A 22290-nucleotide genomic window follows, 5' to 3' on the forward strand; every position below is an offset into this window, starting at 1 on the left:
GAATCCACTTCTCACTCTGTCAGACTGAAGGGTCTTTTGTTGTGGCAGGATAACCAGCATCTCCTCTGTAGACCTACTGAATTATTGAATTATCTTATTTGGCCAGTTAATGATAACTTCCAGTCATGTAGTGGTGTTTTCCCTTCCCTGAGTGTCAGTGCTTCCCCTGGGTAAATATTTCCTGTTATCACAGAACACTTTAATAAATGCAACTTGCTGGTGGTTGTCTTAAAATTTCTATTCAACCCATTCATTATAGGAGTGTGAAGTCAGGAAGGCATTTACTCAGTGTGCATGCTGCTATCTGGTCCTTCCCTGTCTCTTACCTGGTGCCGCAGTGGTGGCCTCTGGAGGTTTTGCCACCTTGTAATCATCTTCTCAGTTTAGTGCCTTTTCACCTAGTTTCTGTGTGTTCTTTCCCCTTACCTGCTTGGTTTTTGTTTCTCTCTTGCAATTTTATATTACATGTCCTTTGTTTGAAAGATGTTTTAAAAGAAAATGTGATACTGTAAAACCACTTTCAAATTCATTGAGCTGTGGGGGTTAACTAAATATTTACAATCTTCAAGTGTCTAAAAATGTGGTTTTGCATGTATAGGTTCCTAAAGGTTTACCATACTTCTCTGTGGACTTTGGTCTTCAAGGAGGATTTGCTCATGTCATTGAAGATCAACATAGTTTCCCTCATTACTTTGGAAAGGTATTGTCATGTAGAAGATCAATTTACCAATTATACTCTGTTTTGTTAACTTTAGTTAAAGCAGATGCTGCCAGAACAGTCACTTTGACATATCTTATCCTAGTTCATTAGCTGGCTTTTCTTGTTAAGTCGTTATAACTTTGCTCATTGATGAGTAAAGGAGTAATCTGATAAATGGAAAATACTCGCATCTGTTTAAGAGTTTTTGTGGCCATAGTGTTCTCATGAGCTGGTTCCTGCTTGTCTGAATTAGGGTGCCTACACACATAGACTCATGGACAGCTCCTAGTAAAATATTTGTGTGGTTAAATTACTCCACGTGGTATAGAGAGTATAGTATATACAAGAAGAGTTGCAATAAATTCTTCCTTTATTATGTCACAGCAGTAATTTATTGACAGAATTAATATTGCAAAAACATGAAGAGTAATTGGGGGGAAATATAACTTCAAGAGTTAAGAGCAAAGTGGGCAGCTTTTTTCTGAACTTTTCTTACAACTGTACTAATACATTAGCAGTCTTGCAATGTTAGGATATTTATTCAGTGCATTGCTCTGCTCTACTTACAAGAGTTTTGCTGAGACAACTGTCTAACAACTACAGTCCTAATATTTTAATAGGTATTTTTTTCAGAATTTCGATTTATAATAACCAGCACATGAAGAAAACAATGAAAAATAATCTCACATTTTGAAAACTCATATTTCTTTACTCAATGGTAAAATAGCATTAAGTAATATGCTAATTTTGTATTTATCATTCTCTTTCTTCTACTTGTGAAGGAAATTATTGGTGGCATGTTGGACTTGGAGCCACGGCTCTGGAGAAAAGGAGTCAGACAGAACTTTGAGGATCAGAGCAAGAAGGTGTTGCAGTTTGCACAGTGGTGGAAACCATATGACTTTACCAAGAAGAAAGAATGAATGCATCCCTGCAGTCAAGGACTGTATATAAGCCATAAATGTTACGAATTATATGTTAAGAATAACATATGTTAACATATGTTAAGAATAACACCAGTGTGTTATGTATTGCTAATATATTTTAAAACAGGATATTGTTTAACTGCTGATTACCTGTTCCTGATTTGGACACTGGACACTGTGGGTCTCATGAACCTGCAAGCCTGACAAACCAGAATTGTACAGTGGTTTTAGTTTTTCATTTTTTAGCTGAGCCAAAAGAATAAAATCCATGTGGCCAGAAGGAAGATTCTGGTTTTGGAGTTTTACAATCTTTGAGGCGACGTTTTTCTTTTCTATATTGTATTCAGCATAGAGCCAGTGCTCAATTATCAATGTCCTTTTGTAGAAAATGGTGTATATTTTACAAATATTTTGATTCATACAAATACATTGTTGCAGAATGAAGCTGAACAGAAACACTTTTTTTGATTTTGAGTCCTTGTATTCTTTAAGTTGAGGTCATTGGAGTAATACATTCACATAGGATGCGGTTGATATACCTGCTGCTGCCCCCTGGACAAGAATGAATGCAGTATTTTGTACTTTCAATATGAAGTAGTATTTTTCAAGCTTGTCTGTTGCTCAGAGGATGATAAGACAGTCCCTAATTGTGGCAAATGACAGCTTTAATGGTAACATTTATTTTTGATGACAATAAAAAATAAAAAAAAGAGAGTGGAAGAACATTAATGGAAAACTCTCCGATGTCCTGCAAAGAAAATAATCCCAGGGATTTCCCCAGGTGACTCTTCTCCCCCAGGCTTCCCCTCCAGTGTGGCAGGTGGTCCACCATAATACTTTTCCAATAACTATATTGTTTTCATCAGGACCTGCTCAAACTCTCTGCTGACTGTTCCTGTTTGTGATGCTCTTAGCACTGATTGGAGCAGTCTTTCATCAAAGGCAAGAGTTGCCTGTTAATTGATTGTTAAGCTTTCTGCATGGATATCACTGGGAAATGCCTGTCCATTGTTAAGGGACTACTGTCTACCGTGTTATTCACTAGGCTTTTCTTTTTCTTCTGTCTAAAAGTTAGCAAATGGGGGTAGAGAAGCATGAGGGTAAGAAGGATGATTTCTTGCATCAGTGTTAATCACTTCCTTGGGAAACCAGACATAGCAGCTTCAGGCTTTGCAGGTGCAGAGCTGGGAGAAAAGGACAAGGACAGAAGGACACAGATGAAAACATTGCCACAGTGTCCTCCCAGTGCATAAGGGAAAGGGTGCAGACTTGAGAACAAAGCACTGCAGTGCTACAGGGAGAGCCTCCAGATGGCAAGTGGCAGGCCTGTAGCATAGGAGAAGTTAAGAAATTGTGTAAGTGTCTCAATGTGCATCCTGATGAACCATTGCTCTGTACAGCTGTTAACTACTGCAAACTGCTCAGATTAAGAAGTGGAACACTAAATATTACGTGGTTCAATAAGTGTTCATTTCTAGTCCCTTTTACAACTTTCCTGAAGAGACAGTACTTTCTTTTTTCTTCTTTTTTTCTCTCCATTTTTGGCAAATAAGTCTGGTAGAGATAGAAATCTACCATGCTGTGAATTGTTTTCTGTAGCATCTTTTGTAAGATGCTTTGTAAACTTGTGTCAGTGCAAGAGAAATAACTCAAAAATAAGCTATCATGATAATATCAGTGATTTAATATCTGATTTATACTATTTTTTACCAACAAGCCGTGGATAAAAGGGCCAGTTCTACTGTTCTCCAGTAAGTTTTGATCTTCCTTAGGCTACTGGGGAAACTACAGAGCAAATAGGACGTGAAATAGTAGCTGCTGAGTCTGGCACCGGTTTCAGGGAGGGTGTGCTACTGCACCAGCGTAGCACCATTACTGCTGGTCCATCAAGGCCTGGGTGAGGTCTGAGTAGGAACTTAGACTCCAGAGCATTTTAGTCAATTATGTTTGCCATCAGGTTCTCTAGAGAGAACCAGGATGGATGCTATAGTCAAGTGGGTCATCTGCCTCAGGCCCTGATAACTTGAAGATTCCCAGCCTGGGTTTTTCTTGGGGAAAATGAGCTAAACAGGCTCCTGTGAGATGTTCACTTTCTTGTTTGCTTTTTCTCAGGCTGTACTGTTCAATCTCATATTCCCAAGGCTCATGTGATTGCTGTAAAAAACTGCTTGAAGCATGAGGCAGTTGTTTTCATATTAAGGACCCACATTTTGAAGTTGTTATTTTTGCTTAAATTAAAGGAAACACCACTACATTAGCTAAAAAATTAAGTAAGTGCAAAAGCTGCCACCGTATCTTTATTATATTCTTAAAGTAAGACGTTCTGCTAGTTGCTGGTGTTCTTCAGACAGGTAGCTCTCATTTATAGTAGAGTCATAGAATGGTTTGGGTTGGAAGGGACCTTAGAGCCCAACCAGTTCCAGCCCTGCTGCCACAGGCAGGGACACCTCCCACTAGGCCAGGTTACTCAAAGACCTGTCCAGCCTAGCCTTGAACACTGCCAGGGATGGGGCAGCCACAGCTTCTCTGGGCAACTTGTGCCAGTGTCTCACCACCCTCACAGTAAAGAACTTCCTAATATCTAATCTAAATCTACCCTCTTATAGTTTAAAGCTCTTACCCTTTGTACATAACTCCACCTGCTTTTGTCTTCTTTTGTGTTTTCCTTTGACATAAGACTCTGAGGTGCTGCATTTAGTGCAGTTTTGGTGTAACAATGTTGGATTGTTGCTTTGTACTTGTTAAAATACCTGGCAGAGAACAATGTGGATTTTTGTTCCTTTGCTATAAAATGGAAATAGCAACATTCAATCTTAGGTTTATTTCGGCTGGTTATTCTCAGATTGGTCATGAATCTAAACAATGCATTATTCCCGGAGTCGTAATCAAATGTGATTTAGTGGGATTTTACATATTGAGTTAAAGTAACTTGGTTTAAATTTCATACAAGTTTTGATTGGAAAATAAGTTAAAATAAACAGAAACTCTAATGGCAAGAGATCACAAATCTCTTGCAATCTATGAAAGAAGAAATATTTTAATGGGTCCCTTAAAGGGTTCTGTCTTCAGCTGAAATTTCTTCAGCATTTCCTATTTTCTACATCTGTATTTTTATCATTGAGTTGTGTTTTCTCTTTCTGGATTGCTGGATGAAAAGATACTGCTGTTTGGAAGCAAGATTGTTAGTATCCTAGCTAAAAGTGCCATTTTTAACCCTCACAAATCAAGACGGTCTAATCCAGTATGAAGGAACATCCAAGCTTGCTGACGTCGCAATTCTCAAGTGCATATTGATGTAGCTGTGTGATAACATTAGTTTTTTAGATGTTGCATTTGTTTATGTTGTTAGAAGTGCGAAGGAAGGGTAATATGCTTCCTTCAGGAAAGTCATGCTGCTACACCCCTTTACCGAGAAGTTGGTTCTAAAAGAACATTTAAGCTTTTCTTGTGTCCCAGATTGCAAAGCCAATAATACAATCCCAGGACTGCCCAAGGGAAATCTTTGGAAAAGAGTTGTCTGTCATTGTAGAAGCTGATGAATTTGTAGTTTTGAACACTGTGTCCTGCTTGGTGAGCAGTCCTGCACAATGTCCCTGCTACCTCTGGTTGTTCTGAGACTTATGATAAAGTGTCTGTGAAGTACTAAAGCTATAATTTAAAAGTACTTTGTGGTTGCAGGATATCTTCAACTACAAACATCATCACCTTCCTTGGTGTCCTGCCTCTTGGGTGTGACCTAAGCGCTGTACACGGAGAGCTCAGAGGCACATCATGCAGCACGGAATGAGTATGTTGGTTACGTTAGAGAAAGCACAGTCTGAGCTCTTGATGCGTGGGTAGATGTAAATCATTCGTTCCCCAGTGCTCAGGCTGTATGTGCCTTTGTACGTGTGGTCTGTGTGCAGCCGGTGGCCTGAAATGGCTCTGGTGCATAACATTCACATAATATTCTGTGTTGGCCTAGTCAATAGAGTAAATGGAGCTTTAGGTAGTGATTCCTCTTATGCTACAGTAGATGACCTGATAGGTTAACTGAGTAATTCACTAGGGTCTTGTGACTCTGTTGGTTAGAGACCAATACCTACTATTATTAATTTGAGTATGTAAAAGCAGTCTAAATTTGGCTGAGGGAAGTGCTTGATGGAGGTTTAGCCATCAACATGGCTATCCCTATATTGTATTTGTCTTTGTTCCATGTGGATGCAAGGAATCTTTCAAATGTTGAGAGGTACCTTTGTGTTGAATGGTGATTTTACAATCAGAAATCAGAGGTTTCTTTTGCTTGGGTTTTCATTTCTAATTGGAAGGGATCAGAGCACTGAACTTAGTCAGCCAGCAAAGAAAACTTGGTCAAAATCAATGTATTTCAGTGAAATAGCTCAGCTTTATTGAAACAACTTACTGAACTAATTTTTGTGGCCGACGTTCTTAACAGTTCTTTGCTTATTGTGTGTTGAAAATTAGTGTGGTATTCCCCTATTTAATATTTTTAGCCAGTTGCATTTAGAGTGAGTGCTAAACAGCTGCCCATGTAAAGCAGATCTGGAATGCTTGAGGTTAGGTCCTAGCTTGGCCCATGCTGGTCTTGGAGCAAGTTACCTACTTTCTCTGCCCCTTGCTCTTGGCAAACAGTGAGAGGACCACCGCAAGCAGCAGCAGTTTTGGGAGACTTGGTTGAAATTATGCACAGTGAATACTTGCAATGATTTCCAGTCAGGTTGGTTGAATTTAAAGCTATATACTGCTGGCAGTTCCTGAGAACTCGGGGTGGGGGAATGTTATCTGTAATTACATCATAGATTCAGGATTTTAAAAGCCGTAAATAAGTTACTACACTTGTGAAAGCAGAGAGTAGAGAATTTGGCTGTTCTCTTTTACAAACAGCACATGCTTCTTGAGAGATTTCTTTGAACCGGCTCTCCACTTTTCCTGGTGTGCAGTCTCTTGTGGGAAGCGTTTGGGTTATTTTCCTTTTAGAGCAACCCAGAAACAGATGATACAGAATTCACCTCACATCTGTGTGAATTGTTCTTGTCTCTCTATGTGGCTGTCTGGAAGACTGTGGATAAATGGCATTTTACATTTCCTACTGAATGCAAAACCTTTTAAGGCTTTTGGTTAAAACTGAAAAAGAGCGAAGCCCTCCAAGGAAATCTTAATCCTCAGGACTTTCATCTTCACAGCTCTTTGCAAACATTAATTTCTTATATCTGAAGGCTTTGACCAACACAGCTCCCTCTGACAGCTGCAAAACTGCCTTTGCTTTGAACCAAGTGAATTTGTCTTCAGACCTGGGCACATCCCCTGCCCCAACCCAGTGCTTGGGCTTTGGGTTGCCGAGAGTGCCCAGAAGGTCCTCTGGGATCCCAGCTCCATGACCACCACTGAGATCCCATTCACTTTAGCTGATCACATCCACTTTGAAGTGCTCCTTGTCGACGAACACTGTTTTAAATGATTTATGACTGCGAAGTCTTTTTATTTTTAGCTTCCAAATCAAATGTTGGTGTGAGCTGCGGTCTGTGATAATTTTGTTGTCTTCCTCTCCACTAATGAAAAACAAGTTCAGTCTTGTAGTTAAACTGCAGTTGTCTTCGTTGGAACATTTCTGTACAAATCAAACAGGAATACAGGTAGATGAGAACAGTAATATGATTCTGCTGTCTTAAATAATTAACCTTTAAAAGGTCAGTGAGTCCCTACCTAACAAAACAGCAGTGCTGGAAAGCCTGGACTCTCTGGGCTCCACAGCTCCAGGATCTGGAGGCTTTCAGAATAGGCTGAGGAACACTGTTTGGGAATGGCATGAGTGGGATGACTGTTTTGGAACAGTGGAGTGCACATTACTGAGTCCCCCATGGCCCATGTTTTTTAGGGAATTTGTGCACCTCTTTTGCTTGACAGTTCAGTTACTTTGTCAGGAGCACAGGATTAGGAAAGGGGTATTTTTGTCACCAATTCCAGGGGGCATATTGCCTGCAGTAAATTTTCTAATTTGAGGATGCCACTAAGAATGTTTGTGCTTGGTACAATGGTTTGCATCTCTATATGTGAATTCCACTTAGTGAAGTAGACTGGCACTGCCTGTTCCTGGGGTATCGTTGGAGACCTTGTCCTGTTCCCTTTCCTTAATAGGTGGGAGTCTTAGGGACAGGGCCGGCTTATTGGAGACTGGATTTGTGGTTATTGATCATCTTCCTCTTCTCAGAGAAGAGCATTATGAAAGAGAACAGGTCTTGCAAATTATCTAAACACGATTACTCACCTTCTTAGGGAGCGTGCTCCACATCTGGATCAGCTTATTAAGGATATTTACTAACGAAGACCTAGTGTGGTTACACAGCAGCCAATTATTTTTTGCACCAAGTTCCTGCTTGTTTAGTGACAGCAGGACCTTTTAAAACTTCAGGCCTGACAACTTCGTGTTAAATCTGTTATTTCAGTTCAGCCTTTAACAGCACGTCTAAACCCCAACCTGAATCCCCAAATATAATCACATTACAGACCAATTATTTTGCTTGCTGAGTCACTTTGTCAGTTTGACAGCATGCCTGGCAGAAAATTTCAATTCCTTTCAATTCTTTGATTGAAGAAATTAATTCAGAGTTTTGTTTTGTTTGGAGATAATCAAAGTCTGACTCTCCCACTGACTCATACTCCCCACTGATAGTCACTGGTGTGGAGATACCTCTTTTGTGGTGAAGGTAATGAGCAGTCATGCAAACTCCTTCCTATTGCCATGCTGGGGTGCAGATCCCTGATCTCCCTGTATTTGAAGACCTGCTTCCACCTTATTGCTTGTACTAGCCAAAGTTGACTGTATTTCTCTCTAGCAGCCATGAATGGCCAATGACACAATTTGTCATAATGAAGGGGTTGATCCTTATGAAGGATGTCTTCCTGGTGGCTTGTTACTTAAAACAGGGAATGCAAAGATGTGTGATGGAGCTTGGGAAAGAATCTTTTAGATTTGATCAAGGTGGTCTTGAATTTTGAAGTTGGCAAATACTCAGCGTTTGAACTTCAGAATTTTTGGTTGCTTAGAAGAGTTGGATATCGGCAGCTTGTAGTGAAGACTGAAAACTGTTAACAGAAAAATACTGTCACAGGTCTCTGATATGGTTTTCTACTCATTGTAATGGGAAATTAATAGTATTGGCATTGGCATTCTGAAACTGTTTCTCAAATGCAACAAATATATTATGGTTTAGAATTTACGATATTGTATTGCTATCAGCACAGTGCAGACCGGACTGGCTGTTGTGCTGGCTATTGCCCAGTCACATAACTGGGCCACCCATGTCATAAAGAGTTCAAGCTCTAGCCAAAAAAACCCAACAACAACACAGAGCAGAGGAAAATTCATACAAAAATACGTCCAGATGGAGCTTTACTGCCAGAAAAGGGGTGTAATTTTCACTGACCTCCATGTGATTTGGGCAGGAGAAAGGTTGTTCTGACATGCACAAAACCTGCGCTTTGTGCTAGGTAATTTTGCACCTTCTTGTGGCCATGAGGCTCCTTTTTTAGTCCTAAATTCCCTGGAGTAGATCAATCACTTATCTGCAGAAGCAAAACACTCAGATCCTGAAAGTCATCTGTGTGCCCTCTCCCTGTAATCAAGTAATCCAGGTTTCCAAAAGGATATATTCAAATAAATTTGTGCTTTTATGATTTTCTTCTCTTTCCTTCCGCAGTGCTCCCACATCAATCTCACCTGTGACAGTTTATGCTGAACAGCTCCCGCAGGCAGACAGGAGTCCTACAGGGCTGCCTTGTCACCTTTGACAAGCTTTGGAGTATCACAGAAAAATGGTCCTTGGGAATTCACAAAAACCTGAGCTGTGGTTCTGTGTCTGCATCTTGAAGCATGTTCCTTCTGCTGGGACAAGCCCTCTGAGAGGAGAAGTTGCTTCAGTACTGAAATAACGTATGTATTCTTTCCAAGGCAGGAATCAGTGACAGATAGTGCAGGCCTGGATAACTCAGTAGGTGTGTATGTTTGTTCCCCACTAAATGACAGAGCTGCTTGAAACTTTGTACATGCACTGTCCATACGTGGAAGGAAACGTCTTTCAAATGCCCATCAGCATCCTCTGGAAGAGAACCTGGTGTGCATTTGTGGATGGTAGGTGCATTTCAGACAAGACACCTCTTGAGCCTAGTTTTTATGACAAACAATTTACCTTTCCTTCTCTGCAAGGCTGCTGAAGACAACGTTACCTGTGCTGGTAAGTAACCCTCAGCCTTTGTTTCTTCTATAACTTCCAGAATTTTTTTTTAAATGAATTCTGCAGTTTCCCTAAGAAATGCAGCAAAAAGTCTAGGGTTTTCACTGCTCAGTGGTGACATGTCACCTTAAATTTAGGGGGGTGACTTAGCACTAGTATAGAGAAGGTGTCTGCCTGTTACAATCGGTACAGTGAGCAGAGTCAAGAGAGTGATTCAGCCCACTGAGTGCACGTGGTATTTTTGGGATGAGTCAGTGGACTCTAAGCTGTGTCCTGCCTGGCTCTCCATGGGCTGTAATGAGAGCTTGGAAACCTTCCTTACATGTAGACATCTGCATTGTAGAAATTCAAATCCACAAAGGCTGGATTGTAACCTGTATTTCCATGCAGAAAAATATAATAATGATTTTGTTCTGCTATAGAGGAGCTATATCCTGTAGAATAGAACTTTACCACCATGAGCCTTGTAACAGGCATCTGAATAGGACTGAATTTCTTGTTCTAAGATACTGGCCAAATTGTGTTTTCTTAAAGATGGGGAAGTTTAATATGTTTTATGTATTGAATGTTTAATGTTTATTGATATGGTTTAATGTTCTAATGAGGGATGGGGACTGCGGGGAGAACCAAGGGCTCCTCTTTCTGAAGGTGCAGGATCTTAAATGAGGCCAGCCCCTACTAACTTGAGGGTAAGTGTTCATATAAAGCAGTGGTTATATTTCAGAAGTCAAAGGCATTGGGCAACATCCCAAGGACTTGAAGAAGAAAATGTTTCAAAAAGCAGACTGAAGAGAAACCAGGGACCTACAGTCTTCTAACCTGTACCTTGGAACTGGAAAGAAAGCAAGTAAGCATTTAAGGGTGATATACGTGGGTAAGGAAAAACACCCAAAGGATTTTTGAAGTTTCTCAAGACCATTTTTTTTCTTTGAATGGCCTGCAGAGAAAGCAATAGATATGTGTGGAATTTTAATGATTCTGTAACTTCCATATATATATCCACCTATGAGGATAATGAAAACCTGAAAAAGTTGGTTCATTCCATTATTCAATCCATCTCTTTGGTCTTATATAGTAGTGGAATCCAGATTCCTATGATGCTATTAAATGTCACATGGTTGTTAGGTTTAGGATACATGATATGTAAAGCCTTAACACAACCCTGAAAAAGTGAAGAACAGCAAGGAGGTAACTTTGGCAGAAAGGAAGTTGTTTTCAACTTGTGTTCAAATCCTCAGTCAAGACAAAGGACCTCAAAGGACCGTTTTGCTCAAGATGGGATGAGGTGCTGTGGGTAGCAACATATGATGCTACTGGAAGGTAGTTCTGCCTTCTTTCACATAAAACCATGGTGACATATTAGAAGTGATAGAAAATAATGAAGGATTGGCCAGAAACAGTCACATCCTTCTTCTCCTTGTCCCCCTGCCGTTAATGAAAAACAGCATGGGAAAAGCAGCATACCCTTTTGTGGCTTTTTTTTCCCCAATTACAGGCTGGGCTGAGCCCTGTCCCTGACCACTACATCTATCCTATATTCGTGTTAAATCCTTTCCTGAACCACCTCATCATGCTGTGTGTCAGAGCTGCAAGGTCCAAGCACCAGCAGCTGGAGAAGGGACTGTGGGTCCCAGGTCCTAGGGGTTTAGCTGTCATCAACTGGAAAGACCTTGTGTATGAGAAAACAACTTGACAGCAACTGGAAAAGCCTGAGTGTGTTAATATTACCATAGTGAATTTAATCCCGTGTCCATACATGCTTATATTTGTCACCAAACTTTGAACTGGACTAGCTGGAGGAGACTCGAGGTCTGAGCTGGGGACTGGGTAAGGGTCATGGGGTCTGTGCTTGAGTGTCAAGTAGACTGAGAGTCTGTGCTGATTCTTCAGGGGTCAGTGGGTGTAGGATATCTGTGAGATGTGTGAGTGTGTGTGTCTGTTTCGCTAATAGCAGCAGCCTGGGTGAGCTGATGGGTAGGAAGAGTCCTGTGTATGGTAGGGGGGCCAGGCTCAGGCATGGACATTAGGTGGACTCAGGAGCTGTGCTGACATCTGAGGGATCTGTGAATGGCAGTGAAAGCATGTGTGTTCTCATTAGCAGGCTTCAATCCTTATGAGTCAGAGAGGATGGATGGGATTGAGCAATCCGTGCATGTGTGCGACCACTGTTGGTGGTTGTGGTGATGCTGGCAAAGGCCATGTTGTCTGTGGCATTCTGCATGACAGCCTGTGTCAGCGTCCTCTATGTGTGCCTGGGATACACTTTCAGCCCTGCTACTGGCCAAACCTTCAAGCATCTGAGATATTTGAAGACTACTTTGTAGCTGACTGACATTCCAGAAGGCTCCAAGTATAGGGTATCAAAGGCATGGACTTAATTAAATGACTCTCTTAAAACAGTGGCCATATGGTATCCTGCTTCCCTTGACTGCAGTGACATCTGCTAACAATAAAACAAAAAAACAAAGTCATGTCAAAGTTCGTGTGTTATTTCCCTGAGTTTCAGAAAACACGCTTTCCTAGAGCTCCCACAGCACCACATGCAATGACTCATTGCCTCTGTTTATTCCTTAATTACAAAGCTCCTATGTGGGGGTCTCGGTTTTATGAAAACAGATCTCATTGCCATCACTTTCATAATGACTCTGCTCCATGGCACGGGATTAGGCTCAGGGCAAAATGTACCATGGGGTTTCCAATGACTGAAACTTCTGCCATCCACAGCTTCAGCACCACCTGACTCACAGTTGAGGATAAATGAGTGGAAAGTTCTGGGGATACTGCTGTAGATGCCAAGCAGGAGAAGCAATCAACCTGTAAGGTTTAAGGCAGAGCTGAGTGATGCATGGTGATACAGCCAGAACCACATAAAGGGAAAGGCCACCATTTTCAGGTGTGTTCCATTATCATGCCCTTCCCACAGTGCTGCTGGACCAGACAATGCTGGTTTACAACGTGCAATTTGAAAGCAATGAAGAATTGTGGTAATTATGCAGTCGAGTGATGCCCAGCCTTTAGCTGAAACCTGCTTAGTAAAATAACCTTGTTTTTCTGACTGCCTCTAGTTACAGCCTAAGGTGTGCTCCTACCTGTGGCAGAGCAAAGATGAATAGTTTTGGTGGTGATATTGCTTCTGTGATAGGAGGTCCTGCCAACCCGAAGGGAAGTTAATCTCAAAAGAGAGGCATGGCAAAAAGATGCAGCTGGTCTCAGAGTGCTGGGAAAGCTAATCAGAGGGGACAAAGGAGCACCTCTGAGGGCCCTGAAAACATGCAGGGTGAGCTTGTACAGAGAAAGTACAAAAATGGTGTGTGGAAATGAGAAGGAAAAGGGAAAACTGGAAGAGCAATTCAGAGATGGAGCTGAGGGTGAATGCTTTCCCTTTTAGTTTCACTCCTAATCTTTATGAAAATTAGAAGAGACAGAAGAGTTTTGAACAGGCCTGTCATTTCTTCTAATTTGAGGTGAAACATTCTTCTGCAGAGTCCTCTCTCCTCTTGGGGGTTTGCTTCTGGGAATCAGTGTGCCTAACTGAGGTGGCTTTAGGCCTTGCAGAGAAAACTGCAATTGCATTGTTTGCTGCCTTACTACAAGCAGAAGGACATGCGTTTGTGGTGGTTGCTGAGCTTGTGAACTCCCATTTTTGATGCTTTTGGTTTCAAAGGTGGCATGTATTAGCATTGAATAAAGTGTTATCTTAATTAATCTGGACCTACAGATCATAGTGCCTCTGAAATGCTCTTTCTCCACCAATTAGTGATTTTAACAGTGGGGCTGGGTACAGCAAAGGCTGCCTTTCCCTGGCAGGGAATACTCTCTAGCTTCTTCAATGTGATTTTCTGCAAGAAAATCAAATCTCATTTTCTTTTTGAAAATCTCATTTGGACAGCCTTTCTTTGTGGAACTGAACCACAAGGAGTTTCTTTAGACCCTTAACTGAAGACTGCTTAAAGAAATAACGACACGTTCAGCCCAAGGAGCTGGAGGTGACTGTTTTCTACCAGTCTTTTAACCAAGCTGCTGTGGGTTGCCCAATACAGAGGCTGCAGCCCAGCAATAAAGGTTTCCTGGCAAGTCCATAGACAATACTAGCTATCAATTTACTTCTTCCATGCTGTTCAGGACTACATCACCTAACAAGGACTTACAGTAATCTATCAATTATGTTTTTATATTAAGAAGCTTCAGCACATCTTGATCTGTGCAAAGGATTAACTCAGGTTTTTGTAGCTATTGTGGCAGCTTAAAATAAATTACTGCATGAAAATTAATGCTGGAGGCCCATGACTCCTAATGGCTGCTCTGTGGCTATTTTTGTGGTCACTGGTTCACTGCTATTATCAATCTCGTATTTTGGAGGTATTTCCAACTAGCTTGTTGAAAATTGCATCAACCTGATGTTCAACCTTCAGGATGTTGGTTAGAAAAATTATCCAGGAGTCAAAAAAGATGCAGATGCTTTAGTCAAAAGTAAGCTCTCATGAGACATAACATTTCTTCTCATAGCTATTGGAGTTCACATGAAAAGCCCTGGGGAGGGAGACAAGAGCAGAAGCCCCACAGCTGCTTGATGTAGTTCGAGGCTCTAGGTAACTTCCTACACTAGATGCATAATGAGACTGTGCCTTGCCTGGACATCTTACAGCCCAAAGAAAGAGAGGCATAAACTAAAGAAAAAAAGGCATAAAATAAAGAAAGAGCTAGGGGAAAACTGAGTTTTGTGGGTACCAGGTCAAACCCTCTTTGCTCAACTGTAGAATTGTTCTTGATAACCTGGAGCAATTCCAGGTGCTTGTATCTTTTTTGCTATCGTTCTGTTGGTCTACAAATAGTGAAGTAATGGTCTTTAATCCCCATTACAAGAAAGGCTTGATATAAGTGGTCCTAACAGGTATAAGCAAAACTAGCACAGTTTGAGGTAAGTGAATAGTGAAGAGTTTTGATTCATTTTTGTTTTAAACTGAGTTTCTCAATAAGAAATGTGTAAACTGACTGGGGGTTTCATGCTTACTGGACAGCGAAATCAGTCTGCATTCCGGATCTTTCAGGATGTATATAAAACTGACGTAAGTCAACATCTGTTTGCACAAAAACCAGACAGGCAGTACACTTATAAGGTGGGACAAATGAGCACACTAGGATTAGAAACTGACAGTTTGCTGGGAGGTTGCTCTAGATAAGGAAAAGGGCATGTCTCCAGGGATATCATATTCAAATGCATATGAGCAGAGGAGGAAGAGAGTGGGAGAGGCATGCCAGCACTGGGCAGCTGTGAGAGGGCCCTGGCTGGCCCCACCGGAGGAGCACAGGGACCTTGTTGTCTTGTTCAGGGCAATGGATTACCTCAGTGACACATATTCTGGTAATTTGTCCTGCTTTTCTCTCCTGTCAGGCCATGGTTTTATTGCTTTTTTTTTCTCTTAGCTTCAGCACACTAACTACAGCAATTAATGAATGTGTCATGCCAGCCGGGCTGCTTCATTATCTGGGCTCCAGGCAATCCAGCCTGGACACCAGCTCCTACCAGACTGCATAGTGTGGAATTCTATGGGCTGTTTAATTAGTACAGGAAATACAAATGACAGATTAGGTGGAGATATTGACCCTGAACTTTGCATTGGGATTTTTCAGCCCAAGACAATGACACTAGCATCAGAAGGGGTTTATGGTCTTTCTCCCTGTTGCAGTCACTGGGAGATGGTATCTGAAAGTGCTACAAGGAGCAAAAAGAGGTGTAATAAAGGCATCGGTTTAGGTTTAAAACATCTTCTGTACCTAAGTGGAAGATGCAAGATGACACTTATTTAGGCCTGTTACCTTATTAGACATGACAGAAGTGCATATAGACAAATCTGTATGAGCAGACAAAAAATATTTAGAGAAGGGGAATTGAGTGATCAGACAGTAGTTGTTTTTTGACAGGCCTTTGCAGTGAGCTGGGAAAAAAAATAGCTGCATAATGAGACTTTGGGATATGTACTACAACTGCAGTCGAGACACAGATTTTAGCAAGAGGATGAAATTGTAGCACTTTCTTGGCGTCCTGTTCTTGTAAAACCAGATGTTACTTCCATGAATGTGAGGCTTGGAAGCACAGTGAGAACAGCAAATGGTGCTGTCTGCTTTCTTGATACAATCAATTTTCTATTTCTTTTAATATACTTAAAAATCATGCCAAAGAGAAGAATGAGCCTTGTGATGCTTTGTTCTTCCATTAAGACTCTCCTGCAACAATACTACTACTGCAGTTGGTACTGGGAAGCTTACTAAAGGTATCCTTATCCCCTGAAATGGCAAAAGGAAACCCCATCCTCCCCCAGCGCCACCAGATGCATACACATCACAGCTTAGATAGAAAAACTGCTTGGCTAAAATATTCTGGTTAAAATGTGTTATTGAATGGCTGTAAAGAGCAGCAGTGCTGGAGTGTGTCCCTCCACAAGCCAGTGAGCAGGTAGCCTCCCTAGAAGCATGTCCTTTCATCTCCTTCAATAAGGCCACCTCCAGACCTTGGCAGGGATCAGCTCCTTCACACACATACAAAACAACCTGCTCCAGGCGTTGGCAGAGTGGCATGGATGGTGTGATGTCCCTCCACTTTTCTTTCCTAAGGACACAGTGTTTGAAAGCTACATAAGAGTCTGAGTATCCCTAACTGCTGCACTCCATGGAAATATCCCTGCAAACCCTGTGGTTGGTGAAGAAGGGCAAAAGAAGGAAACCTCCAATACATCAATGAGTGCTAGAGAGCATGGATCTGAAGTCCCAGCTGAGGCTGACCTCTACTTTTGCTAGAAAACCTAAGGTAAGGTATGAAAGGAACAGAAAAGGTAAAGAATAGAAAAGAAGAACCGAGAAAATATTTAGGCCAGAAGAAATGAGAGACAACGCTGGTTTGCATCAGTAGAGATTACAGCCCTGTTTTAACTAATGAACTTCCCTGAGGTAAATTACTTGTCTTGAATAAGAATTATGTGTCTTGAAATGACACTTGACAAGGGGAAAAGTGTCTATTATAATCTCATTTAATAAACTGTTCAGCCCACTTAAATATGCTTTCTATCTGCTTGTCCACTGGAAATGTGCGTTAGCAATTCATTAGCCTCCCTTCTAATTACGCGGATATAGACAACACTGCGATGACCCCATAGAGCCACAAGACAAGAAATTTTGTTCTATTGCTCAAAGTACACGTTTGTTTCTGCAAAGGGGCACAGACAGGTCAGAGACATGTAGCTGTTTGTACCCTCCCTTGGATTTACTGGAATAATTACTTGCTTGTTCAGATTAGCCATTACTTCAGTACAGATTTTATTACAGGTCAAAGACACAATGGTGGAAGCAAAAACAAATCTCCTACCAAAATAAAAAATAACAGATAACATCAGACACAGTATTTCTACTTCAAGGAAAATGTAAGTAAATACTTCATTAAAGCTGTCTCAGAGGAAATGAGCAGACTTGGAAGAACTCTGAACTTCAGGGACATTCACTCAATGTGAAGCCAAGTTCAAACTTTTGCCGCTGGACACGCATTATAGTTTTTCTGAAGGGAATGTAGTGGGCTCAGAGGATGAGAATGCTGATAAGCACAAGAGAGCTTCCAGGCTGCAGTGTCTCCCAGTGAGGCTTATTTTCCAGTTTAATCTGAAATCCAACACTTGCTACTTTTAAGGAGGAAACAAGAAGGCAGTTTTGGGGCTGACTGCTGTCACGGATATCGTTTGAAATGCCCAGTGCCTAGAGATGAGTTCATGCTATCTGACATGCATATTTTGCAAAGCTTTGAAGACTGCTGTTTTCCAGATTAGTATTAATTATTTCATCTTATATGATCTATAGGCAGATTTAAAGCCACTGATTTCAGAGTCTGCAATATGGCTCTTACCACATGTATTATGTGGCAGCGATGTCCAAGGCTGCTAATGCACAGGGGGAGCCAAACCTTGGAATGAAAATGGGGAAGATCGAAATGATCTGTGTCTTCTTTCAGTACTCTCTGGAGAAGCACTAGGAAAATTTGCAAGATATTTTCTGTCCTGCTTGGTTTTATGACTTGTATTTATTCTCTCACTCCAGGAAGGGTGTCGCAGGTGTTGTTACACCCAGCTGGGAGACAGACCTATGACTTCTAAGTGCACTGTCACTTCACTTAGCATGTGAAAACGATGCTTGCAAATGTGTGTGCTTGAATTGCAACAGATTAGAGCATGGAATGTCCTTCTGCTCCTTGGTTGCAGTGTCAAGTGCCACAAGGGTCCTGGTCCGTTACTGGGTTTCTGTCACCAGAATAGACAGTTAAAAGGAGACAGAGCTCCCTTAATAGTACATGTGCTATCAGACTGAAATAATGAAGTATAAATGCTGCTCTAAGCAGCTGTCATAGCCATACTCTTGTTCTCCATGTGGCCCTGCACTTTGTGAATGAGAAGAGAGGTTTGAGAGACAGCAGGCATTATACTGCATCTAGCACAGAAAGAGGATCAAAGTAGAAAGTTCTGCACAAAAATCTAGTGTAGAAATGTGGGAACAGTGGCAAAGCAGTGCTGAGAGTAGAGAGTGAGGGTTGAGGGCAAAAGTAGGTCTATGTCTTTGTAGACTTGCTCTGGACAAGTATGAAAATAGTGCTGCCTCTGCTCTGGACTGGGTACTGGGCAGCTGTGATGAATGTGGTGCTGGCTGGTGACACTGCTGGGAGGTAATGGCTGTGGATTCAGGCTCAATGCCCTGTTAACCACAACAGCAGAGCTAGCTCATGGCTGGATATCCATGGAAAATGTGCCATTGCACTCAAGGAAATGTTTCCAGTTGGTGCATGTCTAAGCTCTGTGGAGACCTTCATGGGTTGTACTTCACTGACTGGAGTGTAAATGGCGCCATTGAATTGCCTTTACTACCTGTTCCCCCAGCAAAGATTTTAGCTTGAGGATATTCCCTGTTGCACTTCTTCACTACAGTGTAACTCCATTGGCACTTCTCTGACTGAATCAGGTGCAGGTGAGGGAGGAAGTGTTGCTTTCATCTGGAATGATGTTACCCCTTGGGTAAATGATCGAGATTCCCAATTACTCACAGCACCCAACAGGAGATAATTAGAATAAAGCTGTTGTTGTATCTCATAGGCAGCAGGAACCTGGTAGAAAGAAGTCAACAGGCATGAGGGGCTGTGTGGTCTCCTAGTCTGGAGAGTGGATAGTTCATGGATAATTGGCCAGTCTTGGTAAGACAGGACCTTCTAAGCTTGAGGTGTCAACTGGATTTCCTCATAAGAGTGGCAGCAATCATAGAAGTGAAGAGGGTGTAGTGGGGGGAGGAGGTATGAAACTGGCTGATGCTTTACAGTACGTAGGTATATCCACAGAGCTGAATCTTGGGTATGTTTTCTGTCTTGAACATTCACAGCTTCTCCTGTTTCCTCTCTGTCCATCAGTCTGAGCTCTAGCCCCAGATATCCTGACACTGCAGGTAAGAGAAGGTGGATCCTGGCTGCAAAAAAACACCGTTCAGCTGATGTTTTTGTTGCTTCCTTTTGGCTGCCTGAGAATGCAGCAGCAGAGGCAGTGGCACCAGGTCAGTGGTCCGGTGATATTCCAGCAGGAAGCAGTGAAAACAATTCACACTCGTAATTAACTCTGCCTGGGGGAGGAAGCAGAAGCCTTCTGTGTTTCTCTAACTTCAGACTGGGGAGCTAGAAAACAAACAAGGAACTAATCTCAGCTTTATGTTTCCCTCTCCTGCCTCTTATTAACTTTTAACCCTTACGGAGTGATGAACCTATTTCTTGAGTCAAAGAAAACCTTCCCAGCATTAGGACTAAGGCATGGACTGGAATGAAAATGTTGGGATCAGTACCAGCAGTTAAATTTGTATTGCTGGGGTGCAAGGCCAATGAGTACTTTTGCATAAATGCACTCATACACTGAACTTCCCTGAGTATCCAGTGATGTCTCCAGCATCCTTGTTAATGATCATTTTCTCATCTCTGAAAGCTCTTTCTCTTCACCCCCTGCTTCTTTTTCTCTTCTGTTAACATGCAGTCCTCCAGTCAGCCAGGGAAGGTACCAGCTTGCAAACCCAGAATGAGTTTTTCATAATGTTAGATTGGAAAGTTGGAGTTTGAACTTCTCGGCGAGTCTGGCAGCTTCTTAGCTGGTTGGCTTTGACAGCCAGTTATAGGGTCATGTTATGTGGCATATCTTTTATTGGAAAGCAGGATAGCCTTAGACTCGGCAGAAGTGAAGCCATGATGGCCAGTGTAGAACAAAGACCAGTTCTGTATTTTTGCAAACATATAAACAAAAAAGAATTATCTGTTAATTTTTTGACAACTGAATCCTCCTCACTATGATAAAAAAGAACTGCAAGTGACAATGATAAAAAAGTCTTTGAAAACAATACAGGTGCTAAAGATAATCAGAAATATGGTCTTCCAGTAAATTTAAATGGCATGTTATCCATCACTGCTATGACCTCAGCACTTCCAGTTTACAGACATTGTTTAGACCTCTTGAATACTTATTATCAGTTCTAGTTATTTACTGCTAATACACTCCGATTTCTTTTTCATATCTCTTCTAAAGTAATCTTGACTTTTACCTAACCTTTCCTAAGATTCCCAACCCCCAAGAGTGGTTGGAACCATCTGAGCACAGATTTTATTCCACTATGAGCACTGATGTAAATAAATAATTTTAAAATGGCCACATCTGCTACGATATTCTTTTGTACAGTCAGATGGCCCTGCAGATTTTCTGACAGGCTTCTGAATCTTTGATGTGAAGAAACATTATTAGTGGTAATTCTCTTTGCCATTTGTTCCTCAAAGTGCTTTTTATCCTGCTGTGTTTTTACATGCAATCTGCCACCAGATATGTTATTTCTATTTTTTTCCATTTGGCCACGACTTCAGCTTTCAGTGTGTTCTGCAGTCTCCTGTTACCTTATGGTTTAACACTGCATATTTCCTTTTACCCTTCCTCAAGTTCTTGTTCATAAGCTGTATGGTCATGTACTCTAGTGTTTCCTTTGCAGACTGCCTTTTGTCAGGAAGAATGGAGAAGGACCCTCTGCAGGGTCTGTGTCCGTGGTTTGTTTGTGGGCAAGGGACAGAGAGAGCCAGTAGGTCTTCTGAGCACTCCTGAGGACTTGGTGACTGAGACCTGCAGCATCACCTCAGCCCTGAGATGGCAGAGACAGATGTGCATCCAGTAGCTGTGAGCCTGCCTTGGGCCAACAAAAGTCTCTACTACTTTCTAATAGATTACTCAGAATATCTTTAAGAAAAAACATGCCACTGAGGAATGTCACAACACAGTTTCAGTTGCTACCTGGGGAAGAAGGAAGACAGGTCAACAGCTTTCCTGTGGACTTCTCTGCCTCTTACCCAGCTGTTCCCAACTGATCCATGAGCAGAAATCCTGGCTGCAGCTGGGCAGGGAGAGATGCCCCTGCAGAGAACCGAAGATCTGAAGAGAGGGGAGGGTGCCAAAGTGAATTGAAATTAACTGGGAATTAAGGGCTTCTCTTTGTGTATGAAATCTGCTCAGAAATGCCTTGCAGGTGGTGAGCCCTGGGGACTTCATGACTAGCTGAGTTTTGCTGGTATTTCATACCAAGCAAAGCCATAGCTATCCTGGCGCTATGTATTGCTGCCAGCTCTTGCTCACTTTGAAGAGTGAAAACACACAAATTTGATGAAAGAATTTTTCCTGGGGAAAAAATCCTTAAAACCTTTCCTGGATATGACCATGGGAAACTTGATCTTTCTTTGAAGTTGGCTCTCCTTTGAGCAGGGTGCTCAGGTTCTGCGAAAAAGCTGCCTGCTGAGGTGTTGTCTGGGACTGAACTGGTATAAAACCAGATATATTACAGCGTTACTGACCTAACTGCAATGGCAAAACTCTTCTCTTGACTTGTCCTCTAAGTTAATTCTGAACACATTTCTCTCCTGATTTATGCTCTTCCTTCCAGTTTACCCAGTGACTTCTCTTCTTGCATCAGTTTCCAGACACTATCTCATCCCTTCCCTTCCTTACACTACACAGATTTATCCTTTTGAGCTCTTCATTTGCACCTCCTTCTGATATTTGACTTTGGACATTTGAAGAACTAACCCCCCGTAAGTGTTGTCTGCAGTCTCTAAATTCTTCTTTAATAGCATTCCTCCAGTCTCAAATCTGAGTTTTAGGTATTCTTTAAGCTAATTTACAACAAGGGCCTGTTTGCTGATTGCAAACAAGCAGAAGAAAAGAAAACCAACAATGAAAATACATCAAGCACAAAGGAATTCTTCTTGTGAGACTGGATATTGAAAGTACAAGGGCAAAAGGGAGATCATGGAAAAGGAGAGCTTTTTTACTGTGACTGTGAATCCCTTGGTATAGCAACAGAAGGAACAATGCATAATCCCTCTTGCAGGGGGTATTGTTCCCCA

At 41.7% G+C, this 22290-nt stretch overlaps 1 protein-coding gene across 4 annotated transcripts in view; it reads left to right on the top strand.

Moving 5' to 3' along the window:
* The window catches only part of CWF19L2 (CWF19 like cell cycle control factor 2), a 74963-nt gene extending 72871 nt beyond the window's left edge, over positions 1–2092 (top strand). For all 4 annotated transcript variants that reach the window (XM_061457781.1, XM_061457784.1, XM_061457782.1 and 1 more), the window contains 2 exons: positions 599–700; positions 1483–2092. In XM_061457781.1, coding sequence (XP_061313765.1) covers positions 599–700; positions 1483–1623 — 243 coding nt within the window. In that variant the 3' untranslated portion in view covers positions 1624–2092. The remainder of the gene's footprint in view (positions 1–598; positions 701–1482) is intronic.
* The last annotated feature ends 20198 nt before the right edge of the window (positions 2093–22290 follow it).

Source organism: Pezoporus flaviventris, unplaced genomic scaffold (assembly GCF_033815535.1).
Source record: "Pezoporus flaviventris isolate CSIRO_AGI_PZ_B2104156 unplaced genomic scaffold, CSIRO_AGI_Pfla_v1 ptg000025l, whole genome shotgun sequence".
In the NCBI taxonomy this organism is placed as follows: domain Eukaryota; kingdom Metazoa; phylum Chordata; class Aves; order Psittaciformes; family Psittacidae; genus Pezoporus; species Pezoporus flaviventris.